The following is a 25,207-nucleotide window of genomic DNA, read 5'->3' as shown; positions in this document are numbered from 1 at the left end:
ACCTTACAGCATTGTTTTCCTGTATATTCATTACGAACTGATGTGTTGACAAATGTTAGTTTTTGTCGTTAAAATGGAATTTATTCCCAATACTTCGAAATACGGTTCTCTTATCATCGATATGGTCACATTACTAGCAACGCCTGGTGGGAATCCCTTCAGCGAGGACGCCCAACACTTCATAGTAAGTGCAGGGGGACCACATTACACACATTGCTAGAAAAAAATAACAACTATCAATCAAGTGAATGGATCCAGTTCCAGCTGTACAGTCCTGGGCTATAATGATACTATAGCTGTAAATAACTTGTGTTGGTGTTACTATAGTAACCGTAGAAATGTTTGTGTTACCATAGTAACCATAGAAATGTTTGTGTTGACTGTTCTGCTATTGGGTTTAATTAGACCTGTAAATGTTTTGTGTTGATGATTCTACTATAGGGTGTCACTATAGTAACCATCGAAATGTTTGGTGTTGACTATTCTACTACAGGGTGTTACTATAGTAACCATAGAAATATTTTGTGTTGAATATTCTACTATAGGGTGTTACTATAGTAACCATAGAAATGTTATGTGTTGACTCTTCTATTATAAGTTTCTACTATATAGCTGTAAATGTTTTGTAGGGTGCTACTATAGCTGTTAAAGATGATGATGAAGGTACAATAGAAGTAGCTAGAGTTTTACATGGTGGTGCTGCTGACAGAAGTGGTAAAATACCCCATTCTCTCTTCTTTGGTGTGTTGGGTGGTATGTTTTTGATTCCATGCTTGTACGTGACAAGGGGTAGGATCGCCTGCCTAACCTCGTGGGGTTATTTTTGCCACCTCCAGTTTCCTAACACTTTGCACAAGCAAATTACTGAAATAAAGTAATATAGTCCTGATATGACCTAGATTGTTTTGTGTGGACGTTAAAGCCAATTACTCACCGAGCCCTGGAGGCTCCAACTATTTCTAGAACACCTGATACCACCTATATTATTATTACAGGTTTAATCAATGTAGGAGATGAAGTACATGAGATTAATGGTGTATGTGTTCGTGGTTTAACTCCTGATGAAGTTGTAGATATATTGGTAAGATTTATATACTAGCAGCAAAATACTGGGCAACATGTTATAGACACATTTCCAGACCTCACTGGGTTTCCATAGTCATACGTGGCCTTTAAGATTTTAGATTTATTTTATAAATGTTTGTCAACTTTAAATTTCTCCAGGAACTTGACCTAGTAATAAACTTTTAATAATTTTTTCGTTTTTATTTCAGTCCAGAATAACAGGTCCAGTAACTTTAAAATTAACACCAAGTTTAAAAGCAACATTACAGGGTTCTAGAGAATGTAAGGTAAGTAACAGACTGTAGAATGCATTGGGAAGCAGACCCCAATTTTATCTCACGATCTCGGAACCCACGATTTGTAGTTTATATATTTATAGCAACTATTTCTCTCCAGTTAGTATGGGCATTTTTGTTGACTTGTTGCTATAGAATCGAATAAAAGGATTTGAATTAATATTTTCTGATGTGTTTTGGTAAACATTCATGGTGTAGAGGCAGAAGGTTATACATGTTTTTAGTTTGCTACTTGAAGTTTGTGTATTTCAAAATTTTATTGGTCAACCCCATACAAAATTTGGAGCAAAGACATGGTTATTTGTTGCTGTGTTTGTTGTGAAAAGTGTTCAGGCCCAATGAAAATTTAGGAAACAGTTGGAACTGACAAAAGAGACCAGAATTAACACTGAAGTCAGTTGAGAAATAATTTTAATTGTAGTCTGCCTCCGTTTTGTGTGTAAGAGTTATTTCCCTTGACACATCTCAGGAAAGAGAGCTGAACAGTATTAAATGAAATGAAAGGGTGTTTAATGCCCTACTTTTCTGCACCATCTGGGGTAATGAAGACACCAACATGCAGCCTATTCTTATATCAAATTCCAACGTGCGTGCCAACTTGTAAATGGGACCTAGGTTTTTTGTCCCATCCGAATGACTAGATGCATGTAAACAAGTGAAGGTCGCGGCTCGAGAACTGTCAGCTCATATTATCACAGTCAGGCAAACTGGGCCCGCTCGTGCTCAAAGGGTTAATTTGAAATATTTTCAATTACTAGAAATCTTTAAAAGACCTTATATGGATCCACAACAATGAAATGAAATGAAATGAAGTCAGGGTTTAAAATCCTACTGTTCTGCTCGGACTGGGCTAATGAAGACAGGCATCTGCTATGAGGGAAATTTTGCCTGGACAGCGGCACTGTTGTCTACTCTTATATCGAATTCCAGCTGTCATAAACAAGATAGTACCGGTATTTAAAGGATATTTTGACAATGGATTAAGGACATAGCCAGTGTTTTACCACTGTTTTTATATACAAACACATTCGTCAATTTAATTTGAGTATGTGAGGTATGACTTCTATACAAGGTGTGAATCTAAAGATACAATATGGTCGCAAAATCATAGTACTCTGTTATTTTAATTTTCTCCATATTTTTAGACGCGTGTGAAGGCATTGTTTGATTATTCACCAGAAGATGACAGTACTATACCGTGTCCAGAGGCAGGTTTAGCATTTACTCGTGGTGAAATTTTACACATCGTCAGTCAGGATGACTCCACCTGGTGGCAGGCTAGAAAACATGGTGATACTAAAAATAGGGCAGGGATTATTCCCAGTAAACAGTTACAAGAACGGTAAGTTTATTGAATTTTCTATTTGTTTCTTTATATTACAACATTTATAGAGAGAGAGAGAAATGGGGTATAACATCCACTCGACACAAACTAGGTCATTTCGGGACTAACATATGGTTCAATTTTATATCAATACTTTGCTTGCGCTAGGGGTTTTTAGTAATGGGAGGAAACCAGAGTACCCGGAGAAAACCCACATGGTTGGACAGCCGACCCTACTCCTTGTCACGTACAACCGGGGAATCGAAACCACGCTAGTTGACTCAATGACAGACCTTATAACCTGAGCGATATTCAATGGTCATTGAGTTCTATATATTTACATGTATAACATCCATCACTATTGAATACACAAACATAGACAATAGTGGTGTATATCATTCAATAACACCTTACTGACAAAACACCTTACTAACAATTTTAACTGATTAACTAAAACACATTATGTATATAAACTGACGACTTGTATATTTTCATTAATAAAAGTTATTTGTTGTTTAGTCAACAATATCAACATTACAGCGATATTAGTGGGTTCTCTAGCCTCTCCGCACCCCCCAGCCCCACCCCACCTCCCCCCCCCACCTCCCCCCCATTGGAAATCTTGAGTATGACACCTATTCCTATTATGTGGGAGATTCTAGGTATTAAGAACGTTTATTTTTAATGTGATTTTTCAGAAGGGAAATGTTACGAAGATTGGCAGCTAAAGCAGAAGCAGAGAGATCAGAAACAAGTGAATTATAAATTTTATTATTTGGATGTTTTGTCCTGAGCCCTTCGATAAGTTGATTCTCATTTGGTATAAAATGTCTGGAAAAGTTTCAAGTAATTAGACAAAGAATATCCCTTGGCTACATCAAGTTATCACATGTTTGTGAAGTAGCTTTATTTAACGTCCGCTTCCACCGAGGTGATATCGCAGACAATAAAGTTATCACATATTGCTGTTGAATTTAAATAGTTAAATCTGTCTACTGAATCTGGGACTTTCCCTTTAAGAAAATAATGATAATAATAATAGTTGATTGTATAATTAGACATTGTTTTACAGGACCAATTAGTCCGTGTCATAATAGTCCGAGAATACCCCGTCAGAAACGTCTCAGGAAAACTATGTACCATGCTATACAAAATGGAGGTAAGTTTCTGTTTATCACATTTAACCAGTTTGAAACCAAAATTATAAATCTATGAGTGGTGAGTAGCCGTCCCAGATTTCGCTCATTAAGCAACAAGTTTTGTACAGTTCAAACTCATCAGACTTAAAAGAAAATGGGCAGATGTTCCCTTTATATAGTCGTTGGAGACCGGAGCACAAAAAGGGTCTTTGATGGACCTGCGTAATGATGTGTCACCGAAGCAACTGCTTCTGTTATTGGTGAACAGAGACACGGCTAAAGAATTGCCGTTATAAAAATGCTTATTTGCAAAGACTAACCAATTTTAATTTTATTGTATTTTCACGAATAGCTTGAAGCTATTAAAACATCAGGTCATTTTAGGATGAACATGTGGTCTTTCTTTATGTTCAGTATTCATTGGTGTGGTACCGTCGTCATTATCTCAGTCGGAGCAGAACAGTAGGACATTAAACCCCTTTTCATTTCATTTCATTTCATTTGTTTGGAAGGGGTGTTTCTTTTACATTAACAAGAGGTCAAATAACCTACAAATCTCCACAAGACCCTAATTAAAGATGCATATGTAAGATTTCGATAAAGAGCTGACAGTTCTTGTTAAAGATACATTATGGGAGATTTGATAACGAGTTGGCAGTTCTCACTATAATAGTTAAAAACTAAATAATGTAAAGACAATTTGCTGAAAATTTCATTCAGATTGATCCACTATGAACCGAGAACTAAGCGACTGAAATTTCTGGCTAGCCTTGATCATCATCATAGTCTCGATTATCCATTTATTGGTTAAATCGTAAAGGAAAGTTATGCAGTAAATCGGCTCATAATCCACTAAAGATCACGGGCTAGCGATGCCATCTAGAGTTGATTATGGTCTAGATAGGTTAATTAATGTCTAATTAATAGTTTATATAACATTTCAGGCCTAAAGAAAGACCTGCAATAGGCAGATTTAGCTCTTGCATGATGTATGTTTCAGGAACCGACCTGTTGACTGACAGACAGAAACACCCCATACACATCAATCAATACTGAATATAATGACTATGTTATTGTTTTAAGTGGATGTATTTATATTTTAGAGTATGATACAGATGCTGTTCCAACCTATGAAGAAGTAGAATTATATCAGGTCAAACCATACGCATTACGCCCAGTTATATTAGTAGGTAGGTCAATAGTTCAAACCATATATATTAATGCCCAGTTATATTAATAGGTAGGTCAATAGTTCAAACCATATATATTAATGCCCAGTTATATTAATAGGAAGGTCAATAGTTCAAACCATATATATTAATGCCCAGTTATATTAATAGGTAGGTCAATAGTTCAAACCATATATATATACTTTCGAATGTAAGAGTGCTTCTTAAGTGGCTATCCTGGGTGTCAGGGACTAGTTTCGTTCGTATTGAACTCTTCAGACGACTGATTGGACTCATGTGGCAGGCTTTTGATAATACTATTCCGACACTCCTGCGGGGTTTCTGTGGTCACAAATTGGCGGGGTTACCAAGATTTGCCTCTAAGCGCGTGTTGTGAATTTATTACCAGGGTCCATAGCTCGCTTATCGAAGGATGACAGACCTATCTGTCCAGTTAATTTAACGGACAATTATCTCCACAAAAAAGACACATACCAATCACCTCCCACTTACGATTTCCAAGGCATTTAGTTCAAATCATTATATAATCAAATATATTAACCCCCTTAACATGCACTCAATGCAAAATAGGTCATTTAAGGACTAACATATGGTTCGATTTTGTATTTCAATAATTTGCTTGTTCCTAGGGAAACAGGAAAACTTTAAAGAAAACCCATTAGGATGGACAGACGACACTACTCCTTGTCATGTACAAGTTGAGAATCAATGATCCATAAGACCATTAGACACCTCCCCCCACCACCTCCCCCCCTCCTCCTTCCCTCCTATCATGCTGTATACTGTGTAATGACAGGAGAATTGTATATTTATTTAAAGGTCCACCAGGAGTCGGTAGAAATGAATTAAAGAGAAGATTAAAAGCAAGTAATCCAGGTCATTTTGAGGAAGTTTTACCTCGTAAGTTTTATTTTTAAAGTTGGCCATGCTGATTGTTTGGATACAGGACCTACAACCAGAATTACATGAGTTCCAACCTTGACAGGGGCTTGGGGTATTTGTCATAATATTTCAAACCTGGTACTTCAAATTGGTATTTCTCGTAAAAGATCTACCAGGGGCCTTATTCACAAAAATATTTTAAGGATGCATCATTTTCATTGGTTGAAAGTTAAAATCCTCATACAAATTTTAGCTCTTGACCAATGAAAGGGCTGCATTCTTGAAACATTTTATTTTAGGATTTTGTAAATAAATCCCCTGTTTTATTTTATCAGTCCAATTATACCCTAACCCAAACCCGTCAGAATCTCCACACAATAAAGTTCTGTAAACTAGTACAGACAATTGGATTGGTCAAGAAGTTCATCAGCTTCCATGGAAATGTAACTAACGTCTTCAGATGGGATTTAATGTTCACTCAATGCAAACTAGGTTATTTCGGGACTAACTTGGTGCAATTTTATTTCTACTTGCGCGTTGAGGTCTTTTAGCAGTGTGAGGAAACCAGGGGGACTCGAAGAAAACCAACATGGCTGGACAAGTGACCCTTACTCTTTGTCAAGTATAAGGTGGGGATTGAAACCATGCCAGTTGACTCAGTGACAGACCTTATGATCTAAAGCAAACTGCACACATTAGACCCCCCTTGTCAAGTACAAGTGTGGCATCGAAACCACACCATTTGACTCAGTGACAGACCTTATCATCTAAAACACGTGTTTGACCACTAGACCCCTGCAAATACCCATAACTAATAGAGAGCTACGATGGCTAAGTGGGTAAGATGCTGGCTCGCAAGCCTGCAGATCGCGTGTTCGATTCCTGCATTAGCGGAGAAAGTTCATCAGGATTTTCCGGCGTGGTTTCCCCTTGTCAGTGGTGCAGGACGGACGGCCTGACATGGACAGCTGTCTAGTTGTTAGGATGAGATAGAAAACTGAGGTCCCATGTATACATTGGTGTGCAAGATGGAGGGCCACGTTATACATTGGTGTGCACGTTAAAGATCCCTTGGCAGTTGGAATTTGATATAAGAGTAGGCTATATTGCTGCTACCCGGGCAAAGTTTCCCGTATAGCACACTGTATGGCATATGCACGTCTTCATTAGCCCAGTCGGAGCAGAACAGTAGGACGTTAAACTCCATTTCATTTCATTTCATTTCCATAACTAACCTGAGATTGAGAATATGTCAGATGATTGATGTTTAATTTAAATGAAATTGTGAAGAGATCTACATGTAATTAATATATTGTAGATACATCACATCCTTTATGAATATATTTATTGTAGATACATCACGCCCAATTCGTCCGTTTGAAATCGATGGTAAAGAATACCGGTTTATATCACGTGAAGAGATGGAAGCTGATATACTAGCACAAAGGTACGCTATATTTTATATGACATGAGAAGGCTATTAGCACAAAGGTACGCTAAATTTTATATGACATCAGAAGTCTATTAGCAATAAGTTACGCTATATTTTATATAATTTGAAATCTGGTTGCTCCTGTCTGGTTGCTCCTGTCTGGTTGCTCTATATTGTAGCCTTGATCTAATTCCTCTATTATTGTAGCCTTGATTATCAATATAGAATATGAGAGGTCCAAGGGACTATTTCACTGAGCAGACGACTTCAAAGTGAATGTCCCAAACTTCTTTACAATTTTTGACTTTTGGGGCTGTTTTTTGTTACTATGGCAACTGGGAAAAGTATATTTCTATTTACTTTCCAGATATGCGGAGTACGGTGAATATAAGGGTAATTTATACGGAACACATATTGATTCAATACAAGCCGTTATTAACGCTAAAAAAGTTTGCCTTCTAACACCTCATACACAGGTAAGTTATGTCCCTTTAAGAGTATGAACAAAATTCAATTGTATAATCCATGTGGTCGACAAAGTAACTGATTTCATAACATGAATATCATCAGAATATTTATAATCTTCTCTACTAGCACCATACAGGGTATAGTCACTATTTATCTTCCCTTCGGCAGGTTGGATGGCCGAATGGTTAGCACGTGCGCACTGTATCTTAAGGTCTGTCATTGAGTCAATTGGCATGGTTTCAATTCCCTGGTTGAATCATGTGTTAGTCCCGAAATAACCTTGTTTGTGTCGTGTGGGTGTTAAACCAAATTTCTCTCTCTCTCTCTATCTTCCCTTCTTGACTCAGCCATTCATGACTGCAACTTCAGAATGTTTGCTGCAAACACCCTCAGAGTTGTTCATGAACTCTGCAATAGTTTCAGTGTGGATTGATTTAGTTGTCTCCCTTTGATGTGTCAAGGGAGGTAACTACTGTATAGCTTCTTAGAATTTCATGACATTTCTAATCTAATTATCATTAGCTTTCAGAAATGGGGTTAAATATCCACTTCAAACAAACTAGGTAATTTCGGGACTAACATATGGTATATAAATTTTGAATTTTTATTCCCAATGTGACATCCTTTGTAGACTTCCTGGATGATTTAGCTGGCTGGCAAACTATTTGGATATTAAATACAAGGAGGATTTCAAGTCTCTAAATTTTTATGTCGTAGAATTTGAAAAATAATTTTTTAAAAGTATAAGTTTCATCCACAAATTCAAAAATGGACTTTTTCATTAAACACAACTTATTGTGCAACAGATGTTGGCAGGAAGCAATGCATAGATTAAACACAGGGCTCACGCTGTCGGTTGCTAAACTTGCAATCTGCGATAAAAATATGAAAGTGGCGATTAAAATTTGATTTTGGTGATAACGTTTGGGTAACTGTTGATTCTTTTTGAGAACAGTTGGCAAAAAATCTAATCGTATATATATCCTAGATTGGCCATTACATTGACCGTCAATCACAATCAGATGGCGTGGCGGAAAACTATAAATTAATTAACTTGCTGATAATCGGGATTGTGTCAATGACTAATAGTAACCAAATGTCTTGGATTAATGATTAGCTGATTGATAATTGCCAATGATATCTAAAGTCACGGTACTTGAAAATAACAACAGGCCTAGAGTACACGCAAAACATAAATTGGATGAGATTTTCCGTGTAAATTTTGAAAATGTATTGTGCAATACTGTGTGCTAGAAGACTAAAGTCATCAAAATAAAATCTGATCTTAGTAAATCATCTCAAAACTGGGTTAATGCATTATGTAAAGACAGATTTTATAAGTTGTTGGACATTGTATATACCGGTTTGTTTTGTAACAGTCCTACCTGAGAAATAAAATTGGACATTGTTGAAAGCCAGCCTAAGCCCTGATTAAACATAACATTATTTAATAATGAATATGAGGATAAAATGTTTAGAATATAAAATGGACATGGTTAAATAAATTTAAATGAAGATGCAACTAGCTGATTAGAGCAATTCGTCACTTTTCTATACAAAATCTGTGTGTTTTTTTATCACTTTAGAATTAATATATTGTGTACAAAATATTACCACATACTGCTGTAATTTAAAACAGCTCATAAAATACTGAATTATACATAAAAATATAATGTGACGGTTATGGGCGTTGAGCAGTCTAAAACGCACATTTTAAAGCTAGTACTTTAATATTTGTTCATTGGGGTGATAATTACATATTAATCACCCAAAAAATACCAATTTTATTTACCAACTTATGTTCCTAACTTGGCCCACATGATAATAAAGAGTGCTGATGACAACAAAAGTCGAATTTTCTCATTTATGCCTGTATGGATTTTCACCTTCTTGTTTGCTATAAATAGTCTTTTTTTTCTTTCTCCTTGTGTCTCCAATATTACCCAACAAACGGTTGGGCTGTTATGTGTCCTCTTGAGTTATTTTACACATGGAACAAGTGTGCAACGTCTTGAAAAGTTTGTGCGTATCATCGACTACTCAACGCCCTTAAATATAAAAACATATTATGGATAACAGTTACTATAGTTTCAACATGTTTTAATTCCTGGGCATGCTAGGATGTTGTGACTAACTGTTTAATGACCATTTATATTTTTATTCCTATCTAGATACATATAGGTAGAGACCTAGTGCACTGTTTTGCCCAGGGGCATAATCCTGTTATGACCCTCCATAAATATTGTTTTATTTGATTATGTTCAATTACTAAATGTTATTCAAACAATAATATATCCTTATTAGGGTGTTTATTCAGACCTGAGGGAACATAAGATCTCGCTCTCTCTCTCTCTCTCTCTCTTCAGTAAAGGTGAGACATTCCCCTGAAATCCAAAATACTGCTCCATTTGGCTCTATAAGTAGTGACATAATATGAGATAGGGGTTTGCTTACTCTTTCTAGAACATCTGATACCACTTCTGATTTCTTGAGTCAGTGGAACCTAAAACCCTAGCTAATCAATGCAGGTTTAACAGTTTGTAAACCCCTTGGTCTAAAGGTACCGTGAGGACCCTTGGCGAAAGGTACTGTGAGGCCCTCTGAAACTTATTTATATGTTATGAATCTAGGAAACTTTTACCCATCAAGCACCCCTGGTATACGGGATAGTGTTTCTGTTTTGTCTATGTTTACTGGAGTCGCAGTGGTTCAGTGAGTAAGGCGTTGGCTCACTAACCTGAGCCATATTCGATCCCTTTTTGGGTGAGAAAGTTCATCATGATTTTCCCGGGTGATTCTCTTGTGTCAGTGATGTAGGATGGGGGGGGCCTGGCAATGGACAAAGTATAGTCATATGGATGGGATAAAAACCAAAGTATTGTGTACAAATGGAGTATGGACACATAAAAGAACCTTTGGCAGTTGGAATTTGAAATAAGAGTAGTTCTTAGAGGTACTGTCCAGGCAAAATTTACCTCATAGTACATTGAATGGTGTATGCAAGTCTTCATTAGCCCTGTCAGTTCAGAACAGTAGGTCGTTAAAACCCATTTCATTTAATTTCTGGGGGGTTGGATGGCCGAATGGTTAGCATGTGCGTGTTGTATCATAAGGTCTGTCATTGAGTCAAGTGGCACGGTTTCGTTTCTCCAGTTAAAGGTGACAAGGAGTAGGGTAACCTGTCCAACCTCATGGGTCCTCCGGTTTCCCCCCACTGTTAAAGACCCCTAAAGGCAAGCAAATTATTGAAATAAAATTGAACCATGTGTTAGTCCCAAAATTCCCTAGTTTGTGTCGAGTGGACTTTCCTTTCTTTACTACAGGGAACACTTTTTTAAATGAATAATTTGATGTACTTATACTTTAAGTTAGCATTCACCCTACCCTCCACCCCCACTACAATCACAAATTGTCAGAAAACCTTAAAATCCACCCATGTCTTAATCTTGTATGGGTCTAAGAAACCAACCAACACCATAATCCAGCATTGGTCATGGTGTTTGCTTTAGTAAATAAGTTGAGTTATATAGAGAATACTGTATGTCATTAAATATTTCATGAGGTATATTACAAATACTGTAACATTATATTATATTCAACTCTCTCACTATTAAATCAATATTATATCCAGCTTTAACCCTTTAGCTCTTAGTTCATGTTAATTATATACTCCAGTTCATTGAAAATAATTAAATAAAAGTGATATATTAACACCAGTACACCCCTGGCAAGATTGGAACAGTCCAAAATTACTGTTCCTTGACCGTTTAAAACTGTCTGAGATATGAGAATAGCTTTCCATATTATAGGACCATTTACTAGTTCATACGGGTGCCACAGCTGTGCATGTGGTGATCGGGTGGCTATGAGCAGTATAAGGAGCCCTAGTAAGGACGATTTGGGTCTAAGTAGCCATAGTTGCTGAGGTTTGGCACGGTCTTAGGAGCCTTAGGAGCCGTAGTTATAGAGATTTGGGGGCGATCTAAGTGCTAAAGGGTTAAAGTTGCGTTATTGATTTATAATAAAAATAAACGAAGTGTAACCATTGAACTTAACCATTGAACTTGTCGAACTATTTAATCAATAGGATGGCGAAGCTTCAAGTAGCAGATATTGTTATATTGTTATTAATCTATAAAAACCAATCATGTCCAGAGTATTAAAATATACTATATAATGTTTATCAATATGATGGCCAAGCTTCAAGTCATATTATTGTTATTTGTATCAAATTCTAACAGGTCCAATCTTTGCATGGAAGTACTATATTATGATTATCTACAAAAACATAATATTAGGCTGACCTTAAAAATATCTTTGTTTCGCCTAACGCGACCGACTAACTAAAACCACCCCCGACTTAAATTATTTTATTGCACTTTTCCGCGATCTTTTTATTTTATTTTGTGTGTCAACCTGAAATATATCACGAGAGTTATTTCCCTTTACTATGGCTATGGTTTGATTCATTATTGAAACTGGTTGATCAAGACGAAAGCGTCATAGGTGTCGCTTCTCAACAAAATGGTTGCAGACGAAAGCACGTCCATTCCCACGAAATGATTCTGCCTCTATGTCTGTGGGGCGTCGTTTTAAACATGACGACGATATTTTCAATATCCGTTTTCGAGAAAAATGAAGGCACAACCCGCACGATCGTTAAAAACGTGTTGAGGGAGTTTCAAACGTGAGTTTGTGGCAATTTGTGTGCGAGTCGTGCATCAAGAAAAATCCCGATGTCATTGATTTGTTTGCCAATAAAAGAAGACGAATGTTTGCACCCGAAAAATTATCAAGCTGTCAAATTAGCTCTTAAAAAAAAAATCTGAAAAAAAAACCGACCTACCGACCCTTCTCCTCGATTGTGGGTCGGGTTTGGTGAAACAAAGATATTTTTAAGGTCAGCCTTATGATCATTTACAAAAACTAATGAATCTTACAAACCTCCTCATTTCTTGAAGAAATAAAATGGGTTTAACATCCTACTGTTCTTCTTGGACTGGACTAATGAGAGAGAGAGAGAGAGAGAGAGAGAGAGAGGGTTTAACGTCCACTCGACACAAACTAGGTCATTTTGGGACTAACATATGGTTTAATTTTATTTACATAATTCTCTTGCGCGTAGGGGTCTTTAGCAGTGGGAGGAAACCGAAGGCCCGGAGAAAACCCACGAGGTTGGAGAGGCTACCCTACTCCTTGCCACGTACAACCGGGGATTCGAAACCACGCCAGTTGACTCAATGACAGATACAGCGCGCGCACGCTAACCATTCAGCCATCCAACAACCCCTGGACTAATGAAGACAGTGAACTATTATGAAATGAAATGAGGTCTAATGTCCTACTGGGCTAATGAAGATGGATTTCTTAAAGATGCAATGCATTATGTAAGATTTAGATGAATAATTGCTGTTTAAAAGTGATTAGCGAAATATAAATATTTAAAATTTCAGTCACATGACTTTATTTTGATCAAAGTTATGAATGTTTGAAGAAATAGTGTAGTCTCGATTGTCAAGTATCATTGCTACGATAATAAACAGTCTTGATTTTCTATTTTAACATTTAACAAAGATATGGCAGACATTATATAATCCACTTAATATCTAAGCCATCTGATGAACTAGAGAGTTGATTATGGATTTATCATGTGAATAAATGTCTAAATAATAATTTGCATAACATTTCATGCCAGATAAAAGAAATGTAATAGGCAGATTTAGCTCTTACATAATGCACCTTTATATAGATCATTTGAAAGATCCAATTCTTAATAGTCGTTTGGATGGGATGGAAAAAAATGAGGTTCCTTGTATGCATTGGCGTGCACGTAAAAGATCCCTTGGCAGTTGGAATTCGATATAAGACTAGGCCATAGTGACGCTGTCTGGGTAAAAATTTCCCTCATAGCACACTGAATGGCATATGCCCGTCTTCATTAGCCCAGTATGAGCAGAACAGTAGGAAGTTAAACCCCATTTCATTTCCAAAGCTGTGCATGGGATGGAGCGGTTTGGGGGTGGTCTAAGGAGCCCTAGTGGTAAAGGATTAATAATGTTATATTTTAACATATCAAATATAATATATTGTATTCTCATAATACTACCATACCAATACTACACTAACCTGAACACTAACCCTTGTTTATTTCCTGTAGAGGTGGTATTTTATTTTATATTTTAGGCTCTCAAGTTAATGAGAACTAGTGATATTAAGCCTTATATAATATATATCCGACCTCCATCATTAGAATGTCTCCAGGCTACAAGATCTGTATCACTGGCCAGATGTACCAATTCAGATACAGATGATACCAAATTATTTACTGTAAGTCATTCATATATTCAGGGACATTAGGCTGATAATAGGCCCCCAATGTATATATAATGTAGTTTTTAAAATCAGTTTATAGAGGCAAAAATAAAGCATTATATTTATTAGATCAATTTTTTATGAGCATGGACCACTTGAGCTTACATGGACCCCGGAACGTTTGTCCTATGTACAGGTTGGCTTGCATGTAAAAGATCCCTTGACAAGAATTGAAGTAAGAGTAGTCTATCTTCATTAGTCCAGTTGGTGCAGGAAAGTCAGACCGTAACCCCATTTCTCTCTTCTCCATTAAACTTGTGGAATGCTGAAAATCAATTGGGTTCATCCTTCACACAAAATTTGATAAGAATCTGTCGAAAAATGTAGCCTCTTTTCCCAGTTATCCCCCTTTGAACAAAACCTTGTGAGCTCAATAGAGGCTAAAGTTTTTAACAGTTTCCTTTAAGATTGGAAGCACAGAGGTCATGAGAGGATGAAACCTATCAATATCTGGTATTCTCTGATATTTAATTCCAGAGAACACCTCCCTCCATCCACTTTCAGTTCCAGAGTTATAGTCATATGCTGAAATATCAAATTTGGTCAACATTGCTGCTGTGTGGTCATATTTACTTGCCTTGTGTGGAGATCTGTTTCATTTCATTTCATTGTTCCTGTCTTATAATTTAAATTGTTTGTTTTATTCCAGACAGAAGAACTGCAGGACATGATTGATTCAGGTCATAAATTAGAGGAGAGATTCGGACATTTATTTGATTATGTTATAGTTAACGCTGATTTAACGGACGCTCTACGGGAACTGATATTAATAACAAATAAAATAGAAAAAGAACCACAGTGGGTGCCGATAGGATGGTGTCAATGATTAATGTGCTAATTAGAATTTAATAAATTGTTATTTTTATATATTTCGGTGTGGATATTTCTTGGATTGCCTGGTTTCAGACTGGTTACAGAGAGTTGGAAATTCCCACACAACGCTTCTAACTCAGCAATGGTTAGCATTAGGTAAGATTAACCCGTTCAAGGGGTCACGGTGGCTAAGTGGGTAAGACGCTGGCTCGCTAGCCTGGAGGTCGGGTGTTTGATTCCTGCATTGGCCGAGAAAGTTCATCCAGATTTTCCGGCGTGGTCCCCCCTTGTCAGTGATGCAGAACGGAGGGCCTGACAAGGACAGCTATCTAGTCATTCGGATGAGACGAAAAACTGAGGTCCCGTGTACACATTGGCATGCACGTAAAAGATCCCTTGACAGTTGGAGCTCGATATAAGAGTAGGCCATAGTGCCGCTGTCCGGGCAAAATTTCCCTCATAGCACACTGTATGGCGTATGCCCGTCTTCATTAGCCCAGTTTGGAGCAAAACAGTAGGACGTTAAACTCCATTTCATTTCATTTTATTTCATTTCCTTAAAGTTGATTTTTTCCCGAATATGAGTCATTAAACTTATGTCTGATGGTATTTACGTAACAGGAGAACCATGGTGGCTAAGTGGGTAAGACGCTGGCTCACTAGCCTGGAGGTCGTGTGTTCGATCCCTGCATTGGCTGAGAAACTTCATCGTGGTTTATCCGTCGTGGTTTCCCCTTGTCAGTGGTGCAGGATGGAAGGCAGCTGTCCTGTCTTTCAGATAACACGAAAAACTGAGGTTCTGTGTATAAATTGGTGCACGTAAATGATCCCTGGGCAGTTGGAATTCGATATAAGAGGAGGTCATTCCGCCACTGCTCGGGCAAAATTTCCCTCATAGAACACTGTATGCCATATGTCTGTCTTCATTAGCCCAGTCAGAGCAAAACAGTAGGATGTTAAACCCATTTCATTTTGCTAACTTAACAGAGAGAGAGAAATGGTGTTTAACGTCCACTCGACATGAACTTGGCCAATTTAACAAAAGGAGGAGAACAGAGGATTTGAAAAAAACCCAACGAGGTTATTGATGTATTTCTAGAACACCTGATACCACTTCACTTTTGTACTGGAAACCAACTTCCTTGCTGAAATTACAGAATCTATAAAATCAATAACATTCAGCTATGAAAGCAATAAACTCCCATCTATAAAAGCAATAGCATTCAGCTATAAAAGCAATAACACCCAGCTATAACAGCCATCTATAAAATCAATAACTTCCAGCTATAAAATCAATAACATCCATCTATAAAATTAGTAACCTGCATCTATGAAATCAATAACTGCATCTATAAAATTAAAAACCTTCACCTATAAAATTGATAACCTTTATCTATAAAATCAATACATTTATCTATAAAAATCAATACCATTTATCTATAAAATCAATACCATTTATCTATAAAATCAATACCATTCATCTATAAAATCAAAACCATTCATCTATAAAATCAAAACCATTCATTTATAAAATCGGTAACATTCATATATAAAATCAATACATTCAGCTATAAAATCAATAACATCGAGCTATAAACTCAAGAACCGCCATCTATAAGGTCAGAAACTGGTAAATACTGTAAAATTCAAAGTGATTGGAAGTAGAATATGTGATATTTAAGTTAAGTATATTTCTGTTTACATGATTCTAACTCAATAACCTATCATTAGTATTGGTGATAAGTGAAATAAAATCCTTCTACAGCATTTAGTAATTGAATATTTATAATTATAAAATACAATTTATATTGAAAACAATGACTGAGTTTATTTCACACTACATTTCAACAAGTTCCTCTTGTCTTTCTCAAATAAGTAATGACAGTATAATAGCAACAAATCAAATTATATTCTTTTTGTTACCTTGTTGTATATAAAGTGATTTCTTGCCATTACACTGCCATTATTTACTTGAGAACTAATGTACCTTCTCTCTGCCCTCCTCAGAAAAATGTACTTCTTCTCCACAAGTTCTCCAATTAGACTATGTACCCCCTCTCCACAAGTTCTCCCATCAGACTAATGTACCCCCTCTCCCTCAAATTGTCCCATCAAACTAATCTACCCCCTCTCCCCATGTTCTCCCATCAAACTAATGTAATTTTGTTTTAATTGTACTTAATTTTATTTTGCCTTGTATTTTCATTTTAATTCATTATTATTATTTTTCACTAAATGTTTTTATTATTTGAAATTCAAATTACCCACACACACACACACACACACATACATACCCACCCACCCACCCACACACAAAAAAAAAACAAAAAAACTTTTAAGTTGACCTGAAGCAAACGAAATCCCAAAATGCTATTGCGAGAACAGCAGGTCTCCTTAATGTTTTTAATTCTTTAAAGTTTCATTTCTTTGTAGTTTATTTAACTTCATCCAGTTTTCATTTTACTTTGTTAAATTAATACTTCAAACAGATTTTAATCTTTTTTATTTTCTATTTTTAATCTGGACGGGATGTTGGGAGAAGTTTAAAAATCTTAAATATGTGAAACGGAAATATCCCCGTGACACATTTTAAAACAAAAGGCCACAGAAGTGTTAGTAATAATATGTAAGATTTTCTCAATTAATGTCCTTATATTTCACTTTAACATATTTTTTAGACCCCTATTAACATAGATCACATAATGGCGTCCGTGATAATATGAGATAGATGGTATAAATTGCTTGAAACGGAGAGAGAGAGAGAGAGAGAGAGAGAGAGGGGGGGGGGCTTCCATCCTAGGTCCTTATAAGCGTGGGTCCAGGGGCCGCAATAACCTGGAGAAAAGAGTACTTGCGGCGGGTCTGAGAGAGATCTATCAGCAATATTAACTTTTCAAAATTTTCAAAATCTTTGGGAGATGTCCAGGAAGTTATGTACCACAGAAAAAAATTCTTCCGAATTGTTTCTGTCTTCAGTTTCCAATAATAAATTTTGAGAATTTTGATAAAGTTGTGAGAGTTTTGATATTGTCACAGATCATGTGTTGTTACGTTTATAAAGGTAATAATACATATTGATTCAGAAAGAGGTTTCATCAGTTGTGGTTTCCCCTGTCAGTGGTGTCGATCAGATCGAGTGTATGGCAAAATCAGCGTCTAGTCATTCGGATGGGACCAAAAAAAAACGACGTCACGTGTACACCACTGACCGTTGGAATTCGACGAAGAGTAGGCATGGCGTATGCTCACCATCATTAGCCCGGTCGGTGCAGTCGCTTGATAAACTCTATTTCATTTCGACATTTTTGCCGAAACTGAAGCTCTGTATTTGCAGGACTCAACAAGTGCCTAATATCAAATATCTCATCATTATACGTCAACTAGAACGTATCAAACTACTTTCTTTTTATATGTATGTTATGTTGACTACACGCACATTATTATAGCTTGACAACAAAACATGCTTTTATACATGTCTCGACTGTTTTCTATAAAACTGTAGTCTTGGATACGTCATGGTTCGCTTCACATAATATGCATAATAATGAACAGAATGAATATTAATAAGACGAGTCGATTCGTGTAGCGTGGCCCACTCCATTGCGCTGAAAGTGAAACAGTCTACAGCAGAAACTCGCAGTGTAAACACGTAGTTTTCAAACTCGGATAGTAAAATCTCGTTATTTTGAAATCAAAATGGGTCTTACAGCTCAACAGAAGGACGCTTATACTCAATTCTTCAAAGACACTGATGTTGACGGCAATAACCACTTAACAAAGGTGGAATTGCATACTATGATCACGAAAAAGCTCAAACTTAAACTTTCGGACGCTGAAGTTATGGTAAGTAGAAAGCATTCATTCATAATATATCACGTAAACAACTTTCGGAGGGGGGGGGGGGCTAGCTGATTCAGCCACTGCTAGGTCTCATATTTTAGGACATCTAACACAACTCCTATTTTAGGACATCTAACACACCTCCCAGGACATCTAACACAAACCCTAGGACATCTAACACAACTCCTATTTTTTAAAAGCCCCCCCCCCCCCCACCACAGTACCGGATTTCGGCATCCGCTGCTAATCTATCAAAACTTGGAATCTAGCAATCCGCCAATGGCGTCGTAGAATAATTTCACCCGTCTTCATTTGGCCGGCAAGGAGTTAGTAAGCATTCGAATAGAGTTTCTATGCTGTACGTTAAGAAAGGCAAAGGTACCAATGGGACTGGGAAATAATGCCATGTTTACCTAATTATACATGTATCTTTATAAATATAAATTATATTTATAATGTCGGTGGTATATTCTCATGTTACATGACATATTTTGCTGAATTGCAATAGTTATTATTTGTCTAGTTTGGCATCCATCTTTATTGACAACTGACACAGCGACTCGCTAATCAATAATACCGCTATTACCTATAACAGGTGGGCGTGATCTGTACTGAGTGATAGAAGCAAATGGAATGGGGATTAACTTCCTCTACTTGTCTGCACCGACTGGGAAATGAAAACGTACCTACATCAAAACATTCTGCTCATGGAGATTTTTGCTTGGACAGTGGCGCTAAGGCCTGATCTTATATAGAATTCCAAAATAATGTTATTAATTTTGAATCTGAAGTAGGTTCACTTAATTATCGTAAAAACAAATACTTATGGCAACGACTTGTTGAACTCCCAGAAAACCACTGGTATAAATGTACACCTGGTAAATTGAAAGTTAAAACTATCAGCAACGGCTGGGGAAAATTATCTAAAAACATTCAAACAGCAAGATTTGAACCAGATCTAGATTTAACTGCTAGACTCACTGACTAATCAGCTATATTCAAGAAATCTAAAGGTTGTATAAGTGCACGTTGATAACCCACGGGTAATCTAGTCCTTTAGGTACAAATATTACACCAATTTACAGTCTAACATTTTAACTAGCAGAAAATTATAATCGCCTCCAAATGAGATGCGTGTCAAATATCAGTCGTGTTTATACACCCATTATATCTTGGTCAACGTAACCTACAACAGGGTTTAAACCACACTGATCTGCAGTGAATTTTCGCTAGGCTGCTACAATCACTGATAAGGATGACATCGATGCGACTTAATGATTCCCAAATATTAACTTTTTTCTTCCGTCAAATTAAATTCTAAAACAGAGCCACACTTTATATACTTATTCTTTGTACCCTAAGGAACATTCCTATCATTTGGAACATCCTTATCATTTGGAGTAGGCCCTACATGCCCAACCCCCAGGGGCAGAGCCATGCCAATTTTCTTTTTGTGTGTCGCCTACAGGCCACAATTCTAAATCGATCATCTTGAAACTTAAAATACATATTCCTTATACCCTGAGGTTGGTCCCTTTTCTTTTGGGTGCATGCCCGATTTTGGGGAGATAACTCCATTTAACAATGTCAAACTCCATTTAACAATGTCAAACTGACGTGATATGCTTTAAATAGTTGTCACCCATGTAACATTCGGGTTTTTGTGAGTGGTTTCTGAGAGCCTTTGTTCAACTTATTTTTCAGAACGCTTTGTAAGTGTTAGAAGTATTTATACCGGTTATTTGTTGACGTTTCAAACCACCGTTTTCTCCCCCTTTCCTCCCACTGCTAAAGACCTTTTGGTACTGCAATGACAATGTCTCTCTCTCTCTCTCTCTCTCTCTCTCTCACACTAAATAAATTATAAATTCATGTAACTGCAAGTACATGTGCGTTTTCAGGATGTACATTTTTAAAAAGTCTTATGTTTGGCCCACTTTTTGCCTTTGGAATGTGAAAGGCACAATTCTGAATGCATTATCTTGGTATACTTATTAATAAGTTATACTCTAAGGACAGGAACTATTGATGTTGATGCACGACCCTCAACGCTAAACAAACCAAAAGCCTAGCCTTCTTGACAAAGTACCTTGTCAATCAAAGCAGAATTGGAATGTGGACGTATATTGTAGCGTTAGCGTTATGTTTTTCATTTATTAGACAAATAAATAAAGACGTCTGAATTATTTGTAGGTAAAAATCATTTCCTATTTAGTGCAAATGAGTATTAAAATAAGTAAAATTCACCATTTAGCCCGAATCAGTAACGTCTTATGTAAACGATGCACGCACTATTGAGCCAATGATTGACGCCGCGTGATGCAACTTCACGTGTCGAAACAGTCATCTGTTACAGAGATATTAGAAGATCTCTGTGAAACAGATTGGGCTTAAACGCGCGTGGTTTAATGTGAGAGTGAAATGGGCTTCAACGTCCACTCGACACAAACTAGGTCATTTCTGGATTAATATGATTCAATTTTATATCAATAGCAGTGGAGGGAACCGGGGAACTCGGAGAAAACCCACGAGGTTGGACAGGGGATCCTACTCCTTGTCACCTACAAGGGGAGAATCGAAACGACGCCACTTCGGGACTAACATGATTCAATTTCCTTTCAATAATTCGCTTACTTGTAGGGATCATTAGCAGTGGGAGGGAAACGGAGAACCCGGAGAAAGCCCACGGGGCTGAACAGGCCACCCTACTCCGTGTCACGTACAAGCGGAGAGAATCGAAACAAAGCCACTTGACTCAATGACAGACCTTGAACCACTAGCCCCCCCCCCCTGTTTAATGTGGGATATATTAACATATAAAGATAACTATATATATGGAATAACATTATAACAATGACTTCCCTGATGACGAAGACTAGAGATGCCTAGTTGAAGTATTGCTGTAATAAAAGCTAAAAAATTGTTATTGCAATCGGATTACAACACAGATCCTATTTCGTTTCGTTTTTTATAGTTCAAGATTTCGTTTTACTTGTCTTCACTACACTGGGATCTAGAAGGGGAGATAACCCGCGTTCTGCATCATGTGAGGGATTAGCCAATGAATCTGTCTGTTACGGCGAGTTTTTGGCGTAAGGTGCACGGAACATTGGGTAAACCACTAGAAACGTCAACGCTGATTGATTAATCAGTGTCTGGCGTCATAAGGTCAAAAGCCGCTCGTATGACGTCTGACGCGACCTTCCACTACAAATGGCCAGATCTTCATGTATAAAAAAACGGAACGAAATATAAATCATTAGATCTATATTTCAGTTAGATTGTTGTTATTGCATATACATTGTAGTTATCTTTATTTTATGTTTGTCAATTACTGATTAAATGCCATTTGCACAACACATTTGTTGTGTGTGTGTGTGTGTCATACGACTGGTGAATATGTATCCAATTGCATAGAACTAGAGTATTCCAGTTCTATGGTTTAATTGATGTGATATATTTGTTGTGTGTGTTATATTACTGGCAAATATGTACTCACGTGGTTTAACTGTCTTTGTAGATTTCCATATCATAAGTTCTAATAAATTTTAACCCTACATTCAACAGTTAAATAAAAATAGATGAAATGGGATTTTATGGCTCTACTTTTCTGCTCCGACTGGGCTATGACAGAAACGTTGCCCGGACAACAGCGCAAGGCGGATGATCCTGGCAAGGACAACGTCTATTCCATCGAATGGGATGAAAAACCGAGGTTCTGTGTACGCGTCGGCATGTACGTTAAAGAACCATTTCCAGTCCGGGCAAAATCCCCCACATAGCATACTTTATGGTGTATGCGTGTTTTCATTAACCCGGTCATTTCATCAATAGTTCTAAGATATTTTATCAGCGTGGTTCACCCTAGTTCAGCCATGAACGTAAGTCTCCCGCCCTGTACAGGGCGAGGGTAACGAGACTTACGTTTAGAACCAAACTAGGTTCACCCCATCGCAGGATATGGCATTTAAATCAAAGCTTGTATAATTTCAGGAGATGTTTAGCGGTATTGATGGTGATGGAGACGGTATTGTAACTTTAGACGAATATTTGAATGAAATGGGAAAAGTTAACCCTAAAGACTTACAGTAAGTCCGATTCTTTTCCCTATAGCATTGTTATGTCCTGTTATATTTGTCCTCCGCCTTTCGAAGAAAGCAGGGGACTATTAAAATGGGTTCGTCTGGTGTGGGTGTTTACTAGGCCAATGCCTTGATGGAGTTCGAAGATGAGCATTTTCTGCTTAGGGTAAGCAGAGATAAGCAATTTGATTGATTGATGCTTTGGGACACGATAACTTTAGTTCTAATTAAGTGAGCGTGATGAACTTTGGTTTATAGTTTTATTACATCAATACCATGACTAAGTTCGATAATGGGCATTTTCTGCCCCGGGTAAGCAGAGCGATAAGCAATTTGATTGTTCGTGACTTTGGAACACAATAACTCGACATCTAATTGAGGTAGAATGTTCAAACTTGGTGTAGGTGGTCATTAGGTGTATGTCTTGGTGGAGTTCGATGATTAACATTGTCTGCTTTGGGGCACGATAACTTTGGTTATAATTAAGCGAGAGTGATGAAACTCCGATTATAGATTTATTAACTGTATGTACCCTACTTATTTTTCATGTTTTGATTGCAGAAATGAACCACATTGCTTTCAAACAAATCTGATTATTATTGACGCCATTTTAATTTTTCTTTTTCAGAAGAGCCGATTTTGAACGAATATTTGAAACCATTGATAAAGATGGAAGTGGATTGTTAGATGGTGGCGAGGTGCAGACATTATTTAAACAATGTGGACACGATGTATCAGGTGACGAGATCGATGGAATCATTTCACAACTAGACAAAGATGGCGATGGAAAAATCAACATTGCCGAATTCTTAAAATTGTTCTAATGATTGGTCATTTTGTTATTTTTCGTTTTATTTCATATCCACGCTTCAGTTCTAACCAATCGCCGAACTTTGGTCAGGATATATTTGTTTTTGATTCTTGGCACTTGCAACGGCAGAGACTGTTTTTAGTCATGCATAGCTAAAAAATTAGAAAACTCAAATCCGAAGTTACGTTCACCGAGAGGAATGTCCTTCAAACAGTAACATGGCCAGCGTTCTGCCACAAAACATACAAAATTCGATTTTATGTGAACGATAATATCACGGAGCCGATGACCCGTGCTTTTTCCTCAGTGTGAGTGGGGATATGTCTCTAGTTTAAGGGTCCATTTAAGTTGGGAGATGTCAATGAATATAAAATATTAAAAATATTTCCAATTATATAATTAAACTGATTATTTTTTGAAATTGAACCAAATCAGTAGCCTCATTCCATTTTTTTTTTTGGTTGATGATATTCGGCAATGACTGGATTATTTTTTGGTTGATGATATTCGGCAATGACTGGATTATTTTTGAATTAAGTACTTTAATGTTAAAGACAGACCACTGTTTCTCCCTCTCTTGCCTCTATTTTATTATTTTGTATTATTAGATAATTCTTTTTTTATTTGTTGACAAATAAACAATGTAAACATTGAAACTGCCCCCCTTTTTTTACGAAGGTACAGAGCGAGCGAGAGAGAGAGGTTAACATCCACTCGACACAAATTAGGTCATTTCGGGACTAACACATGGTTCAATTTTATTTCAATAATTCGCTTGCACGTAGGGGTCTTTAGCAATGGGAGGAAACCGGGGGAAACGGAGAAGGCCCATGAGGTTGGACAGGCGACCATACTCCTCGTTACGTACAACCGGGGAATCGAAACCACGCCAGTTGACTCAGTGACAGACCTTATGATACAGCGCGCACGTGCTAACCATTCCGCCACCCAACCCCAGGTACAAAGCGGTGCGATATATAGCTGTTTTGAAAATACGGTAAAACAATCAAGAAGCGGTGTTGTTAGTCTTGATCGCTCCAGTCTTTCAACTGCAAAGAATATTGATGGGCGGGGGGGGGGGGGGTATTATGGCGTCCATTGACTTTAATCTTAATTCTCGTCTCTTAGGCCGGCTCTAACTTTATCGCAGATTTTCGTTGGGTAGAACGCTTTCTACCACAGATGGAGCAGCATGTAGCAACCCCCTGCTCAAAAGCATGTGTGAGGTTCATCATAGAGAGAGAGAGAGAAATGCGGTTTAACAACACTCGACAAAACTAGCTCATTTTGGGACTAACGCATGGTTCAATTTTATTTCAATAATTCGCTTGCGCGTAGGAGTCTTTAGCAGTGGGAGGACCCGGAGAAAACCCACGAGGTTGGACAGGCGACCCTACTCCTGTCACCTACAACCGGGGAATGGAAACCCCGCCAGTTGACTCAATGACAGACCGTATGATATAGCACACTCGTGCTAACCATTCGACAGCCCC

The 25,207-nt window shown here is 37.3% G+C and overlaps 2 protein-coding genes across 2 annotated transcripts in view; both read left to right on the top strand.

Annotated features, from left to right (window-relative positions):
- LOC126807875 (MAGUK p55 subfamily member 7) overlaps positions 1-14,997 on the top strand; it is a 53,609-nt gene extending 38,612 nt beyond the window's left edge. The window contains exons 7-18 of the mRNA XM_050532739.2: positions 630-714; positions 996-1,081; positions 1,275-1,352; positions 2,507-2,703; positions 3,384-3,439; positions 3,758-3,844; positions 4,928-5,014; positions 5,834-5,914; positions 7,250-7,343; positions 7,696-7,804; positions 13,980-14,123; positions 14,818-14,997. Coding sequence (XP_050388696.1) covers positions 630-714; positions 996-1,081; positions 1,275-1,352; positions 2,507-2,703; positions 3,384-3,439; positions 3,758-3,844; positions 4,928-5,014; positions 5,834-5,914; positions 7,250-7,343; positions 7,696-7,804; positions 13,980-14,123; positions 14,818-14,994 — 1,281 coding nt within the window. The 3' untranslated portion in view covers positions 14,995-14,997. The remainder of the gene's footprint in view (positions 1-629; positions 715-995; positions 1,082-1,274; positions 1,353-2,506; positions 2,704-3,383; positions 3,440-3,757; positions 3,845-4,927; positions 5,015-5,833; positions 5,915-7,249; positions 7,344-7,695; positions 7,805-13,979; positions 14,124-14,817) is intronic.
- Positions 14,998-18,588: 3,591 nt separating this feature from the next.
- Positions 18,589-24,370, top strand: LOC126807921 (squidulin-like). The gene is made up of 3 exons (XM_056103423.1): positions 18,589-18,824; positions 22,815-22,909; positions 23,532-24,370. The coding sequence occupies exons 1-3, from the start codon at positions 18,678-18,680 to the stop codon at positions 23,725-23,727; spliced, it is 438 nt and encodes a 145-aa protein (XP_055959398.1). The 5' UTR covers positions 18,589-18,677; the 3' UTR covers positions 23,728-24,370.
- Positions 24,371-25,207: the final 837 nt, after the last annotated feature.

Source organism: Patella vulgata, chromosome 9 (genome assembly GCF_932274485.2).
Source record: "Patella vulgata chromosome 9, xgPatVulg1.2, whole genome shotgun sequence".
Classification (NCBI taxonomy): domain Eukaryota; kingdom Metazoa; phylum Mollusca; class Gastropoda; family Patellidae; genus Patella; species Patella vulgata.
This window is presented reverse-complemented; position numbering and strand designations above follow the sequence as displayed.